This window comes from Chelonoidis abingdonii, chromosome 4 (genome assembly GCF_003597395.2).
Source record: "Chelonoidis abingdonii isolate Lonesome George chromosome 4, CheloAbing_2.0, whole genome shotgun sequence".
Taxonomy (NCBI): Eukaryota; Metazoa; Chordata; order Testudines; family Testudinidae; genus Chelonoidis; species Chelonoidis abingdonii.
Window position 1 is genome coordinate 88,277,670 of NC_133772.1, and position 22,486 is coordinate 88,300,155.

Consider the following 22,486-nt stretch of genomic DNA (forward strand, 5'->3'; position numbering starts at 1 on the left):
GCCCGCTTCCAGGCTATCTTAGAGGAGGGCAAACTGGTGGCAAGGACGGCACTCCAATTCCTCTGTGGACACAGCAGACACTTCTTCACACACAATGGCTGCGGGGATCATCATGAGGAGGGAATTGTGCTACCTCTCATATCATTCTGTTTTATATCGTCTGGTTTCCCATGGGAAGTATGAAATACCATAGAGGACCTCCCTTTCGATGAGCCTCACCACTTCAATCAGAAGACTGACAATTCCCTCCACTCTGTCAAGGATTCCAGAACCACTCTACAATTGTCGGGTATTTATACACTAGCACCCAAGTGCAAGTTCTACCGCATGCCACTGACATGATTCAGAACTCCTCAGTTTTTCCATCAACGGTCCTATGAGCATCCTCTCAAGCAACAGAAGACCCAAGGGCCCTGTCCTCCAGGCTCCGCATCAAAGCCTTCAACATCTTATGCTCAGTCTTTGCAAAAGTAATATTTCAAAGTGCACCTAGATTGCCGCAACGACCTTGCCTCCCACCGTACACATGACCCACTCCCTTTGGGAGGAGCCTTGCACTCTTTTTACCAGCTTGGAGTGTGATAACGGACAAGTGGATCCTGGATGTCATTCAACATGGCTATATGATTGAGTTCATATTGCTACTTCACCCATGACTCTGCTCCAGCCCCACCTCAGGGATCACTCTCATGACAGTGTCCTCGGCCTAGAGGTGAACTCTTCTATAAAGGGGAGTGGTAGAACTTGGTCCAACAACATACCATGGTGCATGGTTCTATTCCACGTATTTCTTCATACCCAAGAAGAAGGGTGGATGGAGACCAATCTTGGACCTGCGTTGTCTCAATCAGTTCATATGCAAGCCCAAGTTTCATATGGTCATCTTAGCAGCCGTCATGCACTCACTGGAAAAAGGCATGTGGTTTACAGCTTTTGATATGCAGGTGCCTGTTTTCATGTAGACATCCGTCCAACCCACAGAAAATTCCTGATATTTGCAGTAGGCCATCAACACTTCCAATAAAGGGTCTTACCATTCAGACTCACCACTGCTCCATGAGTCTTCACTAAAAAGTTTTCTCTAGTGTCAGAATATGGGTCCCCATATTCCCCTCCCTTGATGACTTGCTGCTAGCAGTGCGATCAAGAAGGACGGGTTGAGCCTTGATTTCCTTTCTGCTCAGACTCCTCTCCTTCTTGGAGGTGAGTGTAAATGTTAAAAATCGACTTTGAGTCGCGCACACAGACACTGGAATTCATAGGAGCCTGTGTCACCCACACGAGCATATTGTAGCAACTGATCTTCCAGGGAGTCAGAATGTGATTGCAGACTCTGAGCAGGAAGTTTGTGGTCTATCACCAATGGGAGCTCCATGACACCATATACAGCAACATTTTCACCCAATGGAGGACTCCAGCATGGGACCTCTTTGCCTTCCATGCCAACAGTAAATGGATCAAGTACCCCCTTGATGCAGATCTTGCCCCTGAGGACTTGGACATTCTCCTTCTTTTGGACTACCTTCTATCCTTGAAGGTGTCAGGACTTGCTCTCAATTCCATCAAGGTACATGTAGCAGCTATTAGTGCTTTCCACCCCTTGCAGAAGGGTACTGGGTGTTTACACATCCATTGACTATCAGCTTTTGGAAAACCTCCTTTGGATGTATCCACCCATTCAACCTATGGCTCCCCAGTGGGATCTCAACCATGTACTCTTAAACTTAATGAATTTGGCCTTTGCACCTTTGGCCTTATGCTCCCTGTCTCTTCTTTCCATGAAGGTTGGCTTTTTGTTAGCTATTGCTTCCGCGAGAAGGGTAGGTGAACTGGGGCCATGATGGTGGACTCCCTTTTACCATGTTCCATAAGGACAAGATTTCTCTGCATCTGCATTTCAAGTTTCTGCCAAAGGTCATATTTCACTTTCACCTCAAACAATCCATACACTTACCTGCTTTCTTCCTGAAGCCTCACAGTTTGGTGAAGAAGCGGCTCCTTCGCTCCCTCTACGTCTCCAAGGCCTTAGCCTTCTATCTGAAGAGGACAAGACCATTCAAGAAATCCCCTAGACTGTTTATTCCAAAAGATGAATGGATTAAGGTGCAAGTGATTTGTACACAGAGGATTTCTAAGTGGATTTTGGGGCGCATTATGCTCTGCTGTTGGTTGTCAAGACTGTCTCCACCCCTTGGCGTATTAGCCCATTCCAGGAGAGCACAAGCATCAACTATGGCCATGCTTCATGAAGTACTGCTTTTGGACATATGTAGGGGGCCTTGTGGAGGTTGGTACATACCTTTGCTGTTCATTACACCTTGGTGCAAGACTCTGTGATGGATGCCTCATTCGATGTGGCTCTCCTGCGTTCAGCAGCTCGGTCATCTTTCTCACACTCTCCTCCTAATTAGATACTGCTTGTTAATCACCCTCAGTGGAATACAATAGGGACCACCACTTGGAGAAGAAGAGGAGATTACTTACCTGTTGTTGGAGGTTCTTTGAGATGCGTGGTTCCTATCTGTATTCCAGTCCCACCCTCCTCCCCTCTGCTGTGGATCTGTTTGATTTGTGGTGGAGAAGGAACTGAGGGTGCAGTCAGTCCACCCCACCTATTATTGTTTCAGAAGAAACCATGAGGCTGAGCAAGGGTTCATGCATGGATCAATGGACACTACTACTTTCAAATTCTCTGGCTCTGGACACATGGCGCATGGGTATAACTCTCAGTGGAATATAGATAGGGACTACACATCTTGAAGGACCTCCAGTTACAGATAAGTAACCTTCTCATTTCTCATCTGTTCTCTTCTTGTAACCCCTCTACTTGCCCCAGTTGACCCCTCCCATCCCATATCTTTATCTCCATTGCACCTGCTCTCATCTCCGCCCTTACTTTTCTCTCAAGTCCATGTCTACACTACAGAGTTAATTGGACTTAAGTTATGTTGACAATCATAAACCACTGTAATTATATTGCTTGTGCATGTTCACACAATGTTCCTTGTGTCAGTGGAGCATGTCCACAGTTGGTGCCCTTCCTCTCCAATGTGATTTGCTATTAGGAAACATGATATTTCACCTTTGGATTAGATTATCTCAAATGACCTCCATTCCATTTACAGTAGGCAAGAGCCAATACGAATGATTCTGGGGGCTATAAAAAAAGGACTCCCAGGAGGATTTCTTGGTGGATAAACACTGTGACATTTGATGGAATCCAAGAAATCACTACTGTAATTATTAACTCCTTCTTCCCTTCTACATATTCCCTCATCCACAACCTTCCTTCCCACCACATGTCTATTTTCTAGTACAGTGCCAAACAATCCCAGGGATTAGCCCCTGGGAGTTAGCAGATACCAGTTCCTCACATAAACTGCTGATGCAGAATGCACTGATATGTAGCCATCTGCAGGGCCAGTGAATTAATGTCATATCCATTTGTCATCCTGATAATTAGTTAGGCTTTCCTGACTCACTAACTCAGAGGCCTAGCTTCTTATCTCCTCTTTGGGTCATTCATTCCATCTTATTCAGAGTTTCTGTACAAAGTGTGACATGACACTGAAATAGCTGAGGAGTTTACCCGTACTTGAAAATGGGAACATATTGCCACATATTCAGAAATCTTCACATGCTTGTCTGTTTAAAAATCCAATACAAATTTTTTTGTTCGTATTCTTCACGATCCTCAAAATTTTCATTCAGACCTCTCTCATCTCTGTTTATGGCTGTTGAATTGGAGTGATGGATTCTTCTCCCGTATTGTATCTGACATAGCCTTTTGCCCCATCTCTTCAGATCATCCTCTTTCTTCTTATTATGACATCTAATCATTTCTCATAAAACAATGAAATCCTATTTTCCTAATGAGTTCCTGTTTCATTCCTCAAAACGTTTTTCACTGCAGCCCTCCATATTCCACTCTCTATTAAATGAACAGATGCTTCTTGTAATCTTGTTTTTTGTGTATTTGTGTGTATATTCAGTAATTTATTGCAAAGTGTGATTTTGTTAAAAAGAAAAGAGACACCATTCAAAAATATATGTTACCACATTGAAGAGAAGAGTTCTTGTATTCCATGGAACTCTCTGAATTTAACTTTAAATTTAACATATTCCTAGTGAGCAGGGAAAGGTAAAAGTTTTAGAAAATTATGGGGAGGGTTGTTGGTTGAAAGGCTATCTTGCTTGAATAGAAATGTTTTGCTGCTACTCTCTTGTTACTCAGCCTAAAATTTGTGTCTCAGGCTCAATGTCTGAGGGTATGTCTACACTACGAAATTAAGTTGAATTTACAGAAGTGGTTTTTTTAGAAATCGTTTTTATACAGCAATTGTGTGTGTCCCCACACAAAATGCTCTAAGTGCATTAAGTCGGCAGACTGGATCCACAGTACATGCCCAAGAAATTATTAGAGATGTATTATCTTTATATACTTGAGGCAAGGGAGAATTGTCCCAGGAAGACTTTTGAATTCCTTAGGTCTTGGTATTCACTCATATTAAAGCAACTATTGATTTTTAACCCCAATAATATAGTTATATTTCTTCTGTAAATGAAATCTTGATCTAATTGAAACTAGTGAATGTAAAACTTAGTACCAGAGAGGTAGCCATGTTAGTCTGGATCTGTAAAAAAGAAACAGAGAGTCCTGTGGCACCTTATAGACTAACAGATGTATTGGAGCATAAGCTTTCATGGATGAATACCCACTTCATCAGACGCATGTAATGGAAATTTCCAGAGTCCAGTATAAATATGCAAGCCAGAATCAGTCTGGAGATAACGAGGTTAGTTCAGTCAGGGAGGATGAGGCCCTGTTCTAGCAGTTGAGGGGTGAACAACAAGGAAGGAGAAACTGCTTTAGTAGTTGGCTAGCCATTCACAGTCTTTGTTTAATCCTGAGCTGACCCTGGGCAGCAAGGGATCAGCAGCTAAGCAGATCAAGAGGAGATTTAAACTTAAGACTCCTTATAAGAAATGGAAAGGGAGGTGGATATTTTTTGCTGTTTTTAAAATTAACTAGGCAGCTAGTATTGTTTTTAAAATTATTACGAAGAACAAGTTTAAGCTTTGTTGTAACGTGCGTTGTTTGCCTGGACTGCTCAATCCCTGAATGCTTGTGTAGGAAGAACTCTTTGAGTTGTCTTTTTAAATATCTTCATGGTATTTCACATCTGATACTCCTTGACGAAACATAGGAGCCTTGTCTTATAACAGGCTTCTTCAAAGTGATACAAGCTACAAAAGTGAGAGGAATGTTGCCATTTTCATAGTGTAATAAAAATACTGTAGTGATAAATAATAATTAAGAGTGTGTAATAAGCATGTCATAAAAACAAATTTTATATTTCCAAGATCACTGCTTTTATAATTTATACTCGTGTAGAGGAGAAAATACCTAGAAATATTCATTTTTAGGAGGGAGTTTGCAAGACTTAACATTTTATTGAAAGGGGTTCACAGGTTGTTAAAGTTTGGGAACCACTGCTCTAGAATTACAATCTAGATAGATACAGTCTGCAAAGTCCCAAGTGAAAAAGCAGCCGTGCACTGATGAGGTCTCATGAAGGCCTCTCCTCTTATGGAAAAAGATACAGATGTGATCCATTTTAATCAGAAAGCTCGGCTGCTGCTGAAGCAGATTTCTTAGAGCTTGAATCTGGAAGATAAAATTGTGGATCCTGCTTCTGGGAACCCAGTCCTTTCTGGCATCCCATAAGCATTCTGAAGTATTGTCTATGCCTTAATTTGGAAGTACCAGTTTAAAAAAAAAAACAAAAAAAACTAGTCATTTTATAGTGGCTGTATAATAATCTATGTCCTTTACATGTGGAGAATCCTGAGTTGCTGGTAGATGAACCAGTATTGGACACATCCATTTTTGGGATCCATAAACAAATAAGCTTCACAGTTGGTGGTAGAAGGGGGTTTCTTTGAAAGCTCCAGTCAAGTGGATGGTTTGAGAACTTATCTTTTATTACATGAAGCTTTTTGATATGCATCAAGAATTCTGATACAGCAGTTTCAGAAGTTTAGTAAATGCCCAGAGTGCAGTAAATCCCATTTTCAACTGGCCCAACAAACTCTACCTTCAAAACAATCAATAGTTTTGTGAGTGATGCAACTTAGAGTTTAATTAAAATAGGTGTTTTAACATTCAGTAAGCAGCAGGCATAGTGAGAAGTTCCCTTCTTTATATATGATAAGATAAAAAAGACTAACTTCTTTTGTCCTGGTGTAGATCTTAGCTACAACAGACTAATGGATTCAATAGAGCGTGGAGAAGCTTGCTCTTTAAATTTTGCATCAAAACTCTGAAGGAACTGGTTGTTTTTTTTTTTTCCAATCTCCCTGCCCAAAGTCAAAAAAGTGGGAAATGATTTGGTATGTGCTAGTTATCTAGTGAAAATGAAGGGCATTACTCTAAAAAGATGGGTCCCTGTCCTGTCCGGTCACCATGTGTATTTCATTATCCTCATGAAAAGAGAAATATTTCAGTTGGTAATAGTAAATATGTTCCTGACCTTATTTAGGCTATGTCTACACTACATCTTATGTTGGCATAATTTAAGTCCCTTAGGGGGGTGAATAAGTCACTCCCCAAGTGATATAAGTTACACTTACATAAGTGCCAATGTGGACAGTGCTATGTCAGCAAGAGACCTTCTCCCGCAGACATAGCTTCTGCCACTCATGGGGGTTGGAGTAGTTAAACCAATGGGAGAGCTGTCTCCTGTCTGTTTAAAGCAGCTACATTAGAGAGCTTACAGCAGCACATCTGCATCAATTCAGCTGCCTGGCTGTAAAGTCTCTAGTGCAGCTGTGCTTTTAGATTCTAACTGGAGACGCTGAAGTCAGTAGTGCTTCTTAGTTCTTGCGCTGTTGGGATTTACAGGTTGCATCTCTGCTCATAGTGAGGAGACTAAAGCGTTGGCATTTTAGGGATATGATATATATCAGCATCCTGCAAAAAAGTGCTACCATTCAGCGTATTTACATCCTTGTGGAAATTTACCTAAATTATAGCAGCCTTAGAAACAGCTGTAAGATAAGAAGGTCTCTTGGATTACTGATTTGTTTATCATTAGGACTGCTGGGCTAAAAAAACCATTTTTTTTTAAAATGGGAGCTGAGATTTTCCTGAAATCTTACAGAAAGACCCTCCTTAAATTTACACTATAGCATGGAATTTCTGCAGCATGAAATTATGTGGCCCTCTTATGCCAAGTCTAGACTACGCGCCGTATTGGTGCGTTAAAATCGATTGCTCAGGGATCAATATATCGTGTCTAATCTAGACGGGATATATCGATTCCTGAGCGCGCTTATATCGATTCTGGAACTCCACCAACCCCAACGGAGTTCCAGAATCGACATGGCGAGCCGCGGACATCGATCCCGTGCGGTGAGGACAGGTGAGTAAATCGATTTTAGATATTCGACTTCAGCTACGTTATTCACGTAGCTGAAATTGCGTATCTAAAATCGATTTTACCCCGTAGTGTAGACCAGCCCTTACTCAGGGTAAAATCTAAGTCCAATGGCATACCAGCTCTCAAAGATTCTTGACTGGGTGTTAGATGAAGAAGAGCATGCATAACATGCAACCACTGGCATATCTGTTATAAAGACTTGATAGAAGGGGCTAAATCATGATACCTCCCTTATGGGGTAGCAAGGGACATATAAGACTCAAACATAAGTACTCTTAACTTCAGCAATTCTGAGGATCCACTGGCCTGAAAGGGGATCCATATCAAATATGTGGAGCTGCTTGGAGGAATCCTCGTGTATGATCATAATTAATGACAATTTGCACTTACATAGTGCCTTTGATCCAAGGATATGCAGAAACTTTGACCCCAGAGTTCTTGTGCAGACAGAAAACCCTTTGAAGTTAATGGGATTCAATAAGTCAATGCTGGGACTACAGGATTTGGACCCACAAAGATTAGCTATACTCCACTGCTTTTGTGAGAGGTTGTTAAAGATTATTATTCCCATTTGACAGAAAGGTTAAACCAAAGCACAGAGAAGTGAAGTGATTTGCCCAAGATGATGCAAAGAATGAGTGGAAGAGTCAGGCTTATAGAACCACCCCCCCCTGTAATCACTGTACCATGCGTCCTTTCCCAGGGGTTTTATACTTGTACCTTTATTTATAGACCTCTACCTCGATATAACGTGACCCAATATAAAATGAATTCGGATATAATGCGGTAAAGCAGTGCTCCGGGGATGGGCAGGGCTGCGCACTCCGGTGGATCAAAGCAAGTTCAATATAACGCGGTTCCACCTTTAATGTGGTAAGATTTTTTGGCTCTTGAGGACAGTGTTATATTGAGGTAGAGGTGTACAAGTTAAAGATTCATTATAAAAAACTATAAGATGGTTTACACTGTAAAGCTAATTTGGCTGAAATTTAAACTAAATTCTCTAGCAGACCTAATCACAAAATTACTTCCAAGTGTCATTTAGAGGTTGTTTGTGAGAGTGTGAAAAAACCCCAGTCTATTTACAGTAGACGCAAAGACCCTGTCTACATTTACAAATTTTTGCAAAAGATTTCCCACCTTTACTAATCCTGATTCAGCTTCACTATTGCTTAGATGGGCCACTGGCTACTGTGGGCATTTTTATTTTTTTTTGGAACACTGATATGGAATCCTACTTGAGAGCAGATCTAATCAATGTGGTGTTACAAACAATGACAGTAGCTGCTTGCCTGCCGATGTGAGGGCTCCCAAGGTTTCTCACAGTGGTGGATGTGAACTAATGATAGCCATGTTGGGTAATTTAAATTTTTTTTTCCTGATTATGGTAATAATTTTATATTGTGGTGGTCTCCAAATGTGTATAAATAGAAACTCTTCATCATATTATTTTTGAAAAATCTAAAAGGTTGCATGGGTTCCCAGGCAAGTAGAGTTCACCCTCACTCCCTCTCAGATCAAGTGAGAACTGGCGTTGGTTATACAAGTCTCTTGCATTAATTTTTAGAGTAAACAAAAAGAAGAAAGAGAGATGCTGCCAGTTACAGTGCCAAGGATGGCCACTTTAGGGCTACGGTTGCTTGATTCTGCCAAGTTTAAATGACCAGGACTGGAAAGGCACACTGGAAAAAGTTCCCATGAAAGTGTAGCCTGTTCTGTGGAGAGATAGTAGGGACCAGGAAGCTGCCAAAGAAGGTGCTTCTGGCCCTGTGGAAAGAGGTTGATTTGATATTGTGCTTACTGGCTTACAACATCTGATGCAGCAAATTGCATTTCTTTCTTCAGCTATATTTTGCCTTTTGTTAGCCTAATGAGGTGCTCAGTACGTGCTGTTTATTTCTCAGCCCACAGCCTTGAGACTTTTATATGGGTTCTCCCTCTCTTGGAATTTCTCAAATCATTGACCTCTGGATCTGAAAAATAATTGTGACAATAAAAATAATTTTAACAAATGCCTAATTGTCCCTAGCTGTTCTCTGATGTAAGATAGCTGGGACCTAGCAGTATCTTCAGATTGTTCAAAGATACTTGTATGCTTCTGTTCCTTTCATAGTTTAAACTTCAGACTTCCTGAGATTTAGAACCAAGCCTCAGTGGAGAAAGATATTAGTAAACCCACCATGCATCTTATTTTTCCTAAGAGCCCTTTCTGTGAGGATTTGACACTCTTTAAAACAAAAGCTAACCTAGGTGGAGGATAACTTTCCCCTGGAGCTAACCCATATGCGGATATGTGGCACGCCATCTTGTCATGTCCATTTGAGCCCCCAATGAATCTCTTGCAGTGATATTGTACTAGAAAGTAGACAGAGGATCTAAATGACATTTGCCTTTGCTCCATCTTCTGTGCTGTAGTAGGTTTTACATGTTGTTCGTAATCAGGAGATTTATCTTCTGTAATACTGAAAAATCTTCGATTTTTTTTGTCTCTGTGCTTCTTTGATAGCCACGAGCTGTTGCGGGTTTTCGAGGAACAGTACGATATGCATCAATCAATGCGCACAGAAACAGAGTGAGTATCTGTGCTTATATCATACCTGTTGAGTTTTCTAGTAATTAAAAACACTGTCAGTTGTGTGTATAGTATAAATCTTGCTTCATTTTCTGTGTCCCTCTGTCATTATTATATAGAAAGATGTTAGACTGTGGGAAATATTTAGAAAAGAATAGATCACTTTTACATCACTGTAGATAATTGAATGTCTTATCTTCATAATGGTGTTCTGGTTGCAGAAATCATAATAGTTGTTTTAATTATTACCATCACTGTTTTAATCATACCACAAGAGAGTGGAACAGGGAAGATGAAATTATCAGTATATTCCACTTATCATGATCTCAGGGTATTAGAGAATTTTGGACAAACTACTATTGCCAGTGTGACATTTCACTTCACGGTAAAATGATGTACATCCCTGTAATCATATGTTAACATGCTTCCTCTTCTAATTTTTTTCTGTGCTTTTTATTCTTCTATCTCAAGTGATGAGAAAAGGAGAAAGTGTTTTCCTATTTGCAGTATTATAGGGATCTGTTTTGCAGTTTTTCTTCTAATCAGTTTTTTTGGGACTATACAATAGTTGAAGTCTCTGGAGCAGGTGTGGGCAAATGTTTTGGCCTGAGGGCCACATCTGGGTATGGAAATTGTATGGCGGGCCATGAATGCTCTTGAAATTGGGGTTGTGGTGCAGGAGGGGGTAAGAGCTTTGGCTGGGAGTGCAGGCTCTGGGGTAGGGCCAGAAATGATGAATTCGGGTGCGGGAAGGGGCTCAGGTCTGGGGCAGGGGGTTGGGCTTGAAGGGCGGTGGAACTGAGGGCTCCAGCTGGGAGTGTGGGCTCTGGGGTGGGGCTGGGGATGAGGGGCTTGGGGGTGTAGGAGGGTGCTCCGGGCTGGGACCGAGGGGTTTGGACGGTGGGAGGGGGATGAAGGCTGGGGCAGGGAGTGAGGTGTGGGAGGTGTTTCAGGAGTGCAGACTCTGGGCGGTGCTTACCTCAAGTGGCTCCCGGAAGCAGTGGCATGTCCTCCCTCTCACTCCTATGCGGAAACGTGGCCAGGTGGTTCTGCTGCATGCTGCCCTGTCCACAGGCACTGCCGTGCAGCTCCCATTGGCTGCAGTTCCTGCCCCAGACCCCACTCCCCAGCAGGAGCTCGAGGTCCAGATTAAAATGGCTGGCCGGCCAGATGCAGCCCGTGGGCCGTAGTTTGATCTAGAGCAGAGGTGGGCAATACAGGGTCTAGCAAAGCCCATTAGCTCTGGTTGCATAGTAGTAAGGTAAAGTACAGCAGTAATGAGGAGTAACAAAATTCCATCCCTTTTCTTTTTCACAGGAAATGGGAAGGCATGATGACCTCTGGTCCCTGTTTTACATGTTAGTAGAGTTTGTGGTTGGACAGCTGCCTTGGAGAAAAATAAAAGACAAGGTAAAATCTAGAATAAGTGTCTTAGATGGGCATTGCACATAAACACCTTCATGAAGAATCTACTCAAGAATCATTAGTTCATAAAATTCTAATGTTATGTTTTAGAGCAGTTTCTAGTGATTTTCCCTCCCTCACTTCACAGTGCTAATGTCATGTCATAAAGTGCTGTGGAGTGTTACAAATGGTCTTAGTTTGAAAGGGAATTGAGACAGAGCTTACAATTTTTACAGATTCATTATAGAGGGCAAATATAAATGTGCATACGTTAATTCATGGCCCTATTTTGAAACCAGTGTTTTTTGCCTTCACAAAACTTTTGTACAAAATTTCATAGTTTGACATTTCATCTTGGAAACAGACAATCAGTATTTGCTGTTAGACAAAGTTAGCCCAGTGAATCTGTGGTCATGCAGTTGGGCAGATGTCTTATGGGAGGTATGCAAAGACAACACAACCTCTGATGGCCTGTGTCCACTACTTGTTTCTACCTATTTTGAAAGTATAGCATAATCAAAAGCACTTTCTGATTAACTTATCTATTTTGGTAGATGAAGATGGGCCATACAAAGACTGCTTCTATTCTTCTGACTTTGGAAACCACAGATTAATTGATATTGGACGGAATAAAAATACTAAAAACAAGTCTACTCTGAGGAGTTATTATGTATCAGAAGTGAACTGAAGTAGATGACATAATAGAACCTTTAAATCTCTGTCTGTGATTCTAGTAGAGTTGTAATGCCCAATTATAACCAGTGGTGTCAAACAGCAACAAAACACACACACACACACACACACACACACACACACACACACACACACACACACACACACACACACACACACACACAGAAAATTAGACATCTCACTTAATGTTGTAGTTATGTTCCTGAAAAATGCAACTTTAAGTGAAATGATGTTAAACTAATCCAATTTTCCCATAAGATTTAATGTAAATGAGGGTTTGGTTCAAGGAAATTTTTGGGAGGCAGACAAAAAGCATTATATACTGTGCAGTACTGTACTGTGGTTGGGATGTGCCCCTGGCTTACCCCACACAGGCACAGCCTGCTGCAGGCAAGAAAGCTAGGAAGCACCTTGTGCATAAGCAGCGGCAGCTTCACCCCCAGAAGAACAGGTGCCAACTTTGCTGGGGGATGCTCCAGGCCCATCTCTTCCTGTCCTTGCTCCACTCCAGGCCCACCACTTCCCACCCCCACTCCACCTCCTCTCCAGAGCACGCCACTTCCACGCTCCTCCCCCATCCTCCCAGAAAGTCCTAAGCGACGCCAAACAGCTGTTTGGTGGCGGGGGAAGCTGTGGGAGGGAGGGGAAGGAGGCGGAGATGAGGAACTTGTGCAATGCTCCCTTGTAAAGTCTCTGCTCTTCCACAGAATCTTACAAGCAGGGGACAGAGCAGGCAGCCAAACCACGTTATAAGGGAGCATTGCACCACTTTAAACGAGCATGTTCCCTAATGGAGCAGTGACGTAACTTTGAAACAATGTTAAGTGGGAGGATGTTAAGTGAGGAGTTACTGTATTGAGTTGAGGTATAAAGGACATTTTACATTGGTGCTAAAGGCAGTGGCAGGATCTCTAGCCCTGCTATAACCTAAAGGATTAATCTCCTTTTCGTACACCCTTCAACTCTGACCAAAAATATTGCTCTTAATGCCTGTGATGTATGGTGTGAATATTCTGCAGTTGGGAATGGTGGTATGCTAATGCTTTTTTGTGCTAACTGTTCCTAGGAGCAAGTGGGCTCCATAAAAGAGAGGTATGACCACAGGCTCATGTTGAAACATCTCCCCCAAGAATTCAACATCTTTCTAGATCACATCTCCAATTTAGATTACTGTACAAAACCTGATTACCAGGTAAGCGTTTTTACTTTTTTGTATTTCTAATTTTTAAATAATATTGTTTTGCCTTATTTTATCATAATTATCCTTCCTTTGATCTGATCCTGTGTCCATGACAATAATGATTATGGACTGTCCCACTGTAGAGCTATTTTAATGGCCATAAGTACTTTGGTGAAGTTTGGCAGTTTGATACTAAGATAGTTTGAAGGCTACAGCGTTGATTGTTGGATGACCTGCAGTGGGCCACTGTATCAGTAATCTAGTTTTTGTGAAGGTGGGGTAGAGCCAGGGTGCCATGTGCAGAGCCATATTTTATCTACAACTGTGATGTGAGGGGTTCCCTGCAGACAGAGGTCTGCATACTGTTTGTAAACTCTTTTGGCCAATTCTAGGTGGGTTTTGAACTCCTCCTAAATGCAGTGCAGGTGTTCAGCTAAGTTGGATGCTGTAAGTATGTGGGAGACTTGTGGCATGGACAGGTGGAGGAAACCGTAGTTGGTGTAAAAAGGACTCTGGTGGGTGGATCTGTGGTTGGAGTAATTGTACACAAATTTGGCAAAAGAGAGAAGTGAAACCCAGTCATTCTGGTGGTAACTGATAAAGCAACAGAAGTATTACTCAAGAATTTGGTTCATTCATTCCATCTGTCCATCAATCTTGGAGTGATAAGATGAGAAGACATGTAGCTCCACATTCAGGAATGTCATAGGGTGCACCACTCACTGCTGGACTGGTGCCTCCTTCTGGTACTCTGGGATTAGCCTGAGGCCAACGCTCCCCCGTCCGCCTTTTCCACACTGTCACTCTGTCGTCCTGCAGCTCCTCTCGCAGCCTCAGGAACCATAAAGTCCTCTTCATGGCTCAGCCCTCTGGGTGTATCACTGTCCATGTTCCCCCTTTGTGGGGTAGATTAACTCCTCAGTAGTCCTCTTGCTCACTTCCTCTGTGCCACTTGCCAGTGGCTGGTAGGGGAACCAAGGGCCACCCTCTTCTCCAGGTCCCAGACCAGGGACACTCAGCTCAGCAGCCTGGGCTTTTCTCTCTGCCCTCACTGCTCTGTTGCAGGGCTTCCTCCTACCTCTGGTTCTCCTATTCTTCCTGGGCCTACCATTTCCCAAAGTCTCCTCCCTCTTCCCAGGGAGTGACTGCAGTCTCAGCTCACTCCTCCCTTTCTCCTAGGAATGTCTGCCTTTTCCCAGCCACCTCTTCTCCTCTCAGCTCCTGGGCTTTATAAGCCCTGCCTATTTCTGCCCAGCTGAGCCTCCTTAATTAACCATCTAATGGGATAATTGGCCCATCTGGCCTGCATTAGACCCTGCAGGGTGTGTGTACATTAGTCATCCCATCACAGGGAGCTTGAACAACTCTTGCCAGAAGTATGAAATGAACTGTGATCCTCGATCAAATGTTATGTTAGATAGTTGACCATAGAGTGGGAAGACATAGATGAAAAACAGTTGGGATATATGACGGAATGCACCTCTGCATCCGCACCCTACACACTAGGTGACCAGTGTTTGACTGGCATGCCCGGTCAAAAAGGGACCCTGGTGGCACTGTTCAGGCCATTAAAAAATCCGGTCAGCAGCACAACAGGGCTAAGGCAGGCTCCCTGCCTGCCATGGCTTGGCATGGCTCCAGGAAGCAGCAGTATGTCCCCCCTCTGGCTCCTATGCATAGGGACAGCCAGGGGTCTCCGCTGTCTGTTTTTGAGGAGCCCAAATTGGGAGCTACAGTAGCAAAGTATTGTGAGACACCCCAGGTTTGAAGGCAAAGGTGACATAGTCCCTCACTGGTCTTGATTGCACCCTGGAATGGCATAGGTTGTTTCCTCCACAGAGGGAATTTGAAGTCATGGCATGAAATGTGACATTTTTGTAAGTAGGTTGACAACAACTAGCAGGATTGAGTGGCAATGGGAATTGGGAAAGTCAGTGATAAAGTTCATGGAAATGGACAATCAGGGTTGAGACAGAGTTGGCAGAGGAATCAAAGCGCCCAAGAGGTTTGGTACAGGGAGTCTTTGTTCAAGCACTCATGTCACGGGAGTTAATATAGGACTCAACGAACAAACACAGTTTTGGCCACCAGAAATTTCAAGAGACCAGCCTCAATATTTTCAAGTGACTGAAATGGAAGGCAAGGGGAGAATCGTGACATAGCCAGGGCATCACTAGGCGTGATTGACTGTTTGGAATATAAATCTGGTCTTTAAACAAAAGGTTCCTTTTCTTGACTGAGAATTTCGAGTCAGGAGCTAGGTCCTTACCAGGCAACATAAATTTCAGCAAAAATGGATCGAAGAGTAGGAGGGATTTCCCAAGAGAAACCAAGTTACTGTATTGTTTATCACCATGTTGGTGAAATGGCAGGGTTTCCTGATTGCAACTGCTTCTAGAGTCCCATCTCCTTTGTCCCAGTACTTACTCTTATGAGGCAACTTGTTGGGTTTACCATTCCTGGCACTTGGGCAATAGTCATGGTGAAGTCAAACGTGGAGGAAAAAAAGAGGTCAACAGATCTGATATTGTTTGAGAGCTTTTGCTGTTCTCAGGTTTCTAGGTTCTTGTAATTCGCATATGCCTGCAGTGTGGTATAAAGGTGATGAAGCCATTCTTCAAAAGCAGGCTTTATGGCCAGAAGTTCTTTGTCACATATCTTTTATAGTTTTTCTCAATGGGAGTCAGTTTCTGGGAATAAAATGCAGTGATAGATCCTGTGCTGCTTTGCAGAACTGCTGTGATCACATAGTTGGAAGTGTCTGCTTCAACAGCGAAGGGTTTTGCCTGGTCTCGATATACCAAGATGGGCACTGATGTAAACATTTCCTTTAATTTATTGAAGGCAATTGGAGTTTTGTCATTGACCTGAGTGGGAGCAGGATTGAGTCCCTGGTTCCTTCATAGGTTTAAAGTGGAGGACAATAAGTGTGACTACAATAATTGTCCTCTGTTATAAATTTCCATATTTTGTTCTATGGCAATAGAAGAGACTAACCCCTTCTTCCCACCCCCTCCACACACTTTCTCCACCCTTTATCTAGGATGTGGGAAAAATATCAAGATCTAATTAAGAGTCAGTAAACCCCCTCCTGCTGGCCTTTCAAATAGACTTGTTTGATTTGTAGATAATGATATTCTATGTACTGGCTGGGTCGAACACTACAGAGAATGAATCTGAATAAGTGCCTTATATTAACTAATTCTGGAATTAAAACTTCCAGAAAACTACAGATAAATATTTATCACCACCATTAAAGTATGTTTGGGCATGTGAAACTAATTAGCTTTCCTCTGGAAAAATTTTCTTTCATACTATTCCATATTCATACATGTGCAGTTCCAAAGTAGAGACTATTTATGTGTAAAATCAGTAAAATGTGCATTGGTTCTCTTGTTTTCACAGAGCATATTCAGACAGATCAAAGCCGATCTTATTAGATGGTCACTAATGTATCACTGTTTATTCTAAGAAGGAAGAAAACAGCAGCAACTGAAGCTCTGTTATTGCATCTGTTTATCAGTTTATTCTGTTATATTTATCTTATACCTTTGCTGTGTCTATCTCTAGGAGACCAATGCCGTTAACATTTTTCTGTGGAGTTTTGTCTGGGAAATATGTTTCTTTCTCACTGCAGCCTTTTAGCTATTATTTACAGTAAAACTGTTTCTTCTGCTGGAAACCAACTTCCTTTATCTGTCATCGAGATTGCTGATCAGGCAGCATAGCATAATGCCAGCTGCTTTTTTAATTCCTATTGATTACTTGAGTTGCTAACATTAACAGATAAATCAAGATCTAGGATTTTAAATAAGAATTGGAAATATCAGGTGATATCAAGTTCCTCATTTACCAGTGCATTTTTCTTTCTGTCTTTCTTTCTGTGCAGGTCTGCTGTATGTACACCACCTCCACCTTTCTTTATACGGCCCACCCTGTTGTAGACACGGAAACTCAATAAGCGATTAAAGTGATACATTTATAGATTTTACCTCTTCCAAGGCAAAGCCATAACAGTCCTGTAGACTAATGTTGTTTGATTATTCATAGAATTTTTACAGCTACAGTACAACCTTCCCTACACTACCCTGCCCATACGCCATAACTATGAACTGGATAGCCATACCTTTAGGGGTAAGAGTGTATCGTACTTTCCATGCCCATTCAATACCTGGATTACCTGAATTAGTGTCAGTTGTAAAAGTACATTTGGTGATGTGGATTTGTGTCCTGGTTCTTTTTTGTTGTTTGTTTATAGAGTCACAGAAATGTAGAACTGGAAGGAATCTCAAGAGGTTACCTAGTCCATCCCCCCATGCTGAGACAGGAACAAGTATACCTAGACCATCCCTAATAGGTGTTTGCCTAAGTTGTTCTTAAAAACCTTTGATGGACATTCCACAAACTCTCTTGGTAACCAGTTCCTTATTGTTAGAAAACTTTTCCTGATATCTAACCTAAATCTTCCTTGCTGCAGATTAAGCTGATTGTTTCGTGTTTGATGATGGAGAACAATTGATCACCATTCTCTTTATAACCGCTCTTAATACATATGAAGATTATCAGGTCCCCTATCAGTCTTCTTTTTTCAAGTTTTTTTTAACCTTTCCTCAGAGTTTAGGATTTTTAAACGTTTGATCATTTTTATTGCTCTCCTCTGGACTTGCTCCAGTTTGTCCACATCTTTTTTAAAGTGTCGAACCCAAAACTGTACACAGTACTCCAACTATCCTCACAGCTGCCGAGTACAGTGAAACAATTGTCTCCAATTTCTTACATTCGACACTCCTGTTAATGCAGCAAAGAGTCCTTTGTCAGATGCATTCACCCATGAAAGCTCATGCTCCAATTCGTCTGTTAGTCTATAAGGTGCCACAGGACTCTTTGTCACTTTTTACAGATCCAGACTTCCATGGCTACCCCTCTGATACTTGATTCCTGTTAATACACCCCAGAACTATATTAGATATTAGATATTTTTGCAACTGCATAACGTTGTTGACTCGTATTCAATTTGTGATCTGCTATAGCCCGCAGATCCTTTTCACCAGTCTACTGTCTAGTCATTTAGTCCCCATCTTGTAGTTGTGCATTTGGTTTTTTTTAAAGGATATTAACCATGTTAGAGAAGGAAATTAGGTTGGTTTGGCATGATTTGTTCTTGACAAATCCATATTGGCTATTACTTGTAACCCTGTTATCCTTTAGGTGCTTACCAACAGATTGTATAATAATTTGTATTGAAGTATGTCTGACTGATCTATAATTCCCTGGTGCCTCTTTGTTCCCAATTTTAAAGACAGGTACTATATTTGCCCATCTCCATTCCTGTAGGACCTCATTTTTTCTCCATGAGTTCTCAAAGATAATTGCTAATTGTTCCAAGATGGATTCAGCTAGTTCCTTAACTATCCTAGCATAAATTTCGTCAGATCTTGCCAGCTTGAATATATGTAACTTATCTAAATATTCTTTAAACTGATCTTTCCCTATTCTGGCTTGTTGTTAATATTAATTGTGGAAGCATTTTGCTGCCATTAAACTTTTTAATGAAGACTGAAGGAAAAAAGGCATTAAACAGCTTAGCCTTCTTGGTGTCATCCATTATTAGCTGTCCTTCCCCATTAAGTGGACTTACATTTCCCTTTGTCTTTTTCTTGTTTTTCGTGTATGTATATAACCTCTTTTTGTTGCCTTTTACGTCACCTATTTTAATGAAGGGTATAACGAGTGGGGTCCCACAGGGATAGTTCTGGGTCCAGTTCTGTTCAATATCTTCATTAATGATTTAGATAATGGCATAGAGAGTACACTTATAAAGTTTGCGGATGATACCAAGCTGGGAGGGGTTGCAAGTGCTTTGGCAATTAGTATTAAAATTCAAAATGATCTGGACAAACTGGAGAAATGGTCTGAACAAAATAGAATGAAATTCAATAAGGACAAATGCAAAGTACTCCACTTAGGAAGGAGCAATCAGTTGCATGCATACAAAATGGGAAATGACTGCCTAGGAAGGAGTACTGTGGAAAGGGATCTGGGGGTCATAGTGGATCACAAGCTAAATATGAGTCAACAGTGTAACGCTGTTGCAAAAAAAGAAATATCATTCTGGGATGTATTAGCAAAAGTATTATAAGCAAAACACAAGAAGTAATTCTTCCGCTCTGCTCCCTGCTGATTAAGCCTCAACTGGAGTATTGGGAGTTCTGGGCACCACATTTTAGGAAAGATGTGGACAAATTGGGGAGAGTCCAGAGAACAGCAACAAAAATGATTAAAGGTCTAGAAAACATGACAAGGAGGAGGGAGAAAAATTGTTGTTCTTAACCTCTGAGGATAGGACAAGAAGCAATGGACTTAAATTGCAGCAAGTGTGGTTTAGGTTGAACATTAGGAAAAACTTCCTAACTATCAGAGTGGTTAAGCACTGGAATAAATTGCCTAGGGAGGTTGTGGAATCTTCCTCATTGAGGGTTTTTAAAAGCAAGCTGGACAAACGCCTGTCAGGGATGGTCTAGATAATACTTAGTTCTGCCCTGAGTACAGAGGACTGGACTAGATGACCTCTCGAGATCCCTTCCAGTTCTGATTCTGTGAAGTTAGGATGGTACCCAGAGGGCCCAGTCAGGATTGGGTTCATATTCTTAAAGAGCACTGAATAAGCATGTAAATTGACACAGTCCCTGCCTTGTCTAAAAATACCAACAACTTATGACAGGAACGAGAGAGGGACAGCATAAAATGCATTCAATTTGTGCAGTTGTTTGTGTACGTATATATGGATTTTTAAAACAATCAGAATAAATATCAGCTATCTCTTACTGTCCCTCAGTCTTCACCCATCGTTATTTAGTTGATATTGTGTAAGCACTGCAGTAGAAGTGAGTCTTGAGAAGGGCTTTCAAGGAGGGAAGGGAAATGACCTTATGGATTAGTTCAGGGAACATGTAATGTCTAGGGAGTAGCATGAAAGAAAGAAAGAAGATGTTTGTGGCAAAAATGAGCAGTAGAGGTTGGCAGTGCTAGCTGAGCAATGTAGCAGTGGACAGTGCAATAGGACAGAGGTTGTCAAACTTTCTTTGTTGACTGACCCCTGTTCAAATGCAATATTAATCATGGACCCCCAACTGAGAAACTGATCGACAAAAGCATATGTGGTCATGTAAACACGTCCTGTTAGTAATGCTTTTAAGAAAAAGAACATATGAGTACTTACAGATATCAGTGAGATGGGTGTGCCTGCTTCTTACTGCAGTCTGTCTATCCTTGGTGTGATGGTTGACAAGCAAACTCGTAAATCATTCTCCACTTCCAGTCGGGATCTGAACTTTGTCTTCATAGCTGTCATGGCAGAGAATGATGCTTCACATATATATTTTATTGGGAACGGTAGCAATGCTTTCATTGCTTCTGTAACTAAAACTGAGTTGTACACAGCAACAGTTGGCCAAAACTGGCAAGGTGTCATTTCCTGAAACTTAATTTTCAGTTTTTTGGCACAGGATATTTTGAGCAGCTCTTGTTCTGTTTTTTCCACTCAAATGGCAAGATCACATATTAAAAGTTGAGAATAGATCCCAAACCCAATCATATTCCCCTATGTTTACATTTTAAAGTAAACAATGAAGTATTCTGCCAAAATTGAAAGATGAGCAACAGTCCTGTCTCTCACACAGTCAGTTGTTATGTTGTTAGTATCCAGAAATTCTGTCAGTAGCGGAAACGTATCTGAGATTCCACAGCTCAGTCTCATTTTCCAAATGTTGACTTTCTTCTGAAATGCTCCGCTTGACACTTGCCTCAAGTATGGTTTTGCCACTCCCTTATGTGAACAGGTTCAGTGCATTCAACAAGTTAAAAATGTCTGCAAGATATGCAAGTTTTGCGATCCATATCGGGTCAGAAAAAATTTGCGGCAATCTTGGGATTGTGCTAGAAAGAAAACCTAGCAGTTGTTTGCGAAGCTCAAAAACTCTTTCCAACACTCTGCCGTGAGATAGCCAACACAATTTCATATGAAACAATAATTTATGTCCTGCACCCATTTCTAGACGCAGCTTTGCAGAAAGGCATGAATTCAAAGGCCAGGACTTCACAAAATTCACAACTGTCACAGCTGCATTTACCACATCATTCAAGTTGGGTTTCATTTTCTTTGATGCAAGATCCTGGTGATGCACAATATATTGTACTATTACTTGTAGGTTTATGACTCGTATTTTTGCTACACCGCCGCTCCTATTGCCTGCCATAGTGGTAGCACCATCCATGCCAATGGTAGTGCACTTCTCCCAATTCAGCAGTTCAGCTTTCATGAATCATCCAATAATTTGACTATTTCCTGACCTGTTGTCCATTCTGCTAACTCCTGACAAAAAAGAAAATCTTCCAAAATTTCCCTCAGCCAGATATAACGAACAAAAACTAATAATTGTGCTGCATTACCAGTATTAGTAGTCTCATCAAGCTCAATTACAGACTGGTCACATGTACATAGTCTTTCAGTTGGGATTTTACATCATTTAAAAACTCTTCAATTCTCCTTCTAACTGTGTCATTAGAGAGTGGTGTAGCCTTAAGTTTCTTCATTGCATCTTTGCTTATCATCACTTTGCACATTTCTATAGCAGCTGGAAGACTCAGTTGTTCTCCAGTGGTAAGGGATTTTTTACTTTTTGCAGTCTGAAGCGCTGTTAAGAAAGATGCTTTCAAAACCTTTCCCAGAACTGATGTAATGTTTGTCATTTGAGTTTTCTGTCTATTGTACTCTTCTTTCTTTAACTGAAGAAAATTCTCTGGGTTTATCTTTATACTCCAGGTAACTTGTTGTGAGGTGTCATTTCAGTTTTGCAGATTTCATTGCTTCATTTGATAGGATTCATAAGCACACAACGCATTGCAGTCCATCATTAAATTCCATAGAACCAAAATCAGTATAACTTTTGTCAAACTTTCTCTTCATTTGTTTCTTCTTGGCTCTGCTTGTCTATGGGTTCAGCAAAATTAGCAGTACTAGTATGAGGACGTTTTAAAAACTTATCCATTTATAGCGTAATTTGCTTGCACACTATAAAAATATATTCAACTTTCACCTGCCAAAGACGTCTCAGTTATCAAAAAAAAACCAAACAAACAAAAACAACAACAACTAGACATCACTTCTAATTTGCTGTCACAAAGCAGTGAGATTTT

At 41.4% G+C, this 22,486-nt stretch overlaps 1 protein-coding gene across 4 annotated transcripts in view; it reads left to right on the forward strand.

Moving 5' to 3' along the window:
* Nucleotides 1-22,486, forward strand: part of TTBK2 (tau tubulin kinase 2) — a 218,576-nt gene that overhangs the window by 132,850 nt on the left and 63,240 nt on the right. For all 4 annotated transcript variants that reach the window (XM_032781488.2, XM_075065443.1, XM_032781489.2 and 1 more), the window contains 3 exons: nt 9,949-10,014; nt 11,332-11,424; nt 13,178-13,303. In XM_032781488.2, the coding sequence (XP_032637379.1) occupies nt 9,949-10,014; nt 11,332-11,424; nt 13,178-13,303 (285 nt within the window). The remainder of the gene's footprint in view (nt 1-9,948; nt 10,015-11,331; nt 11,425-13,177; nt 13,304-22,486) is intronic.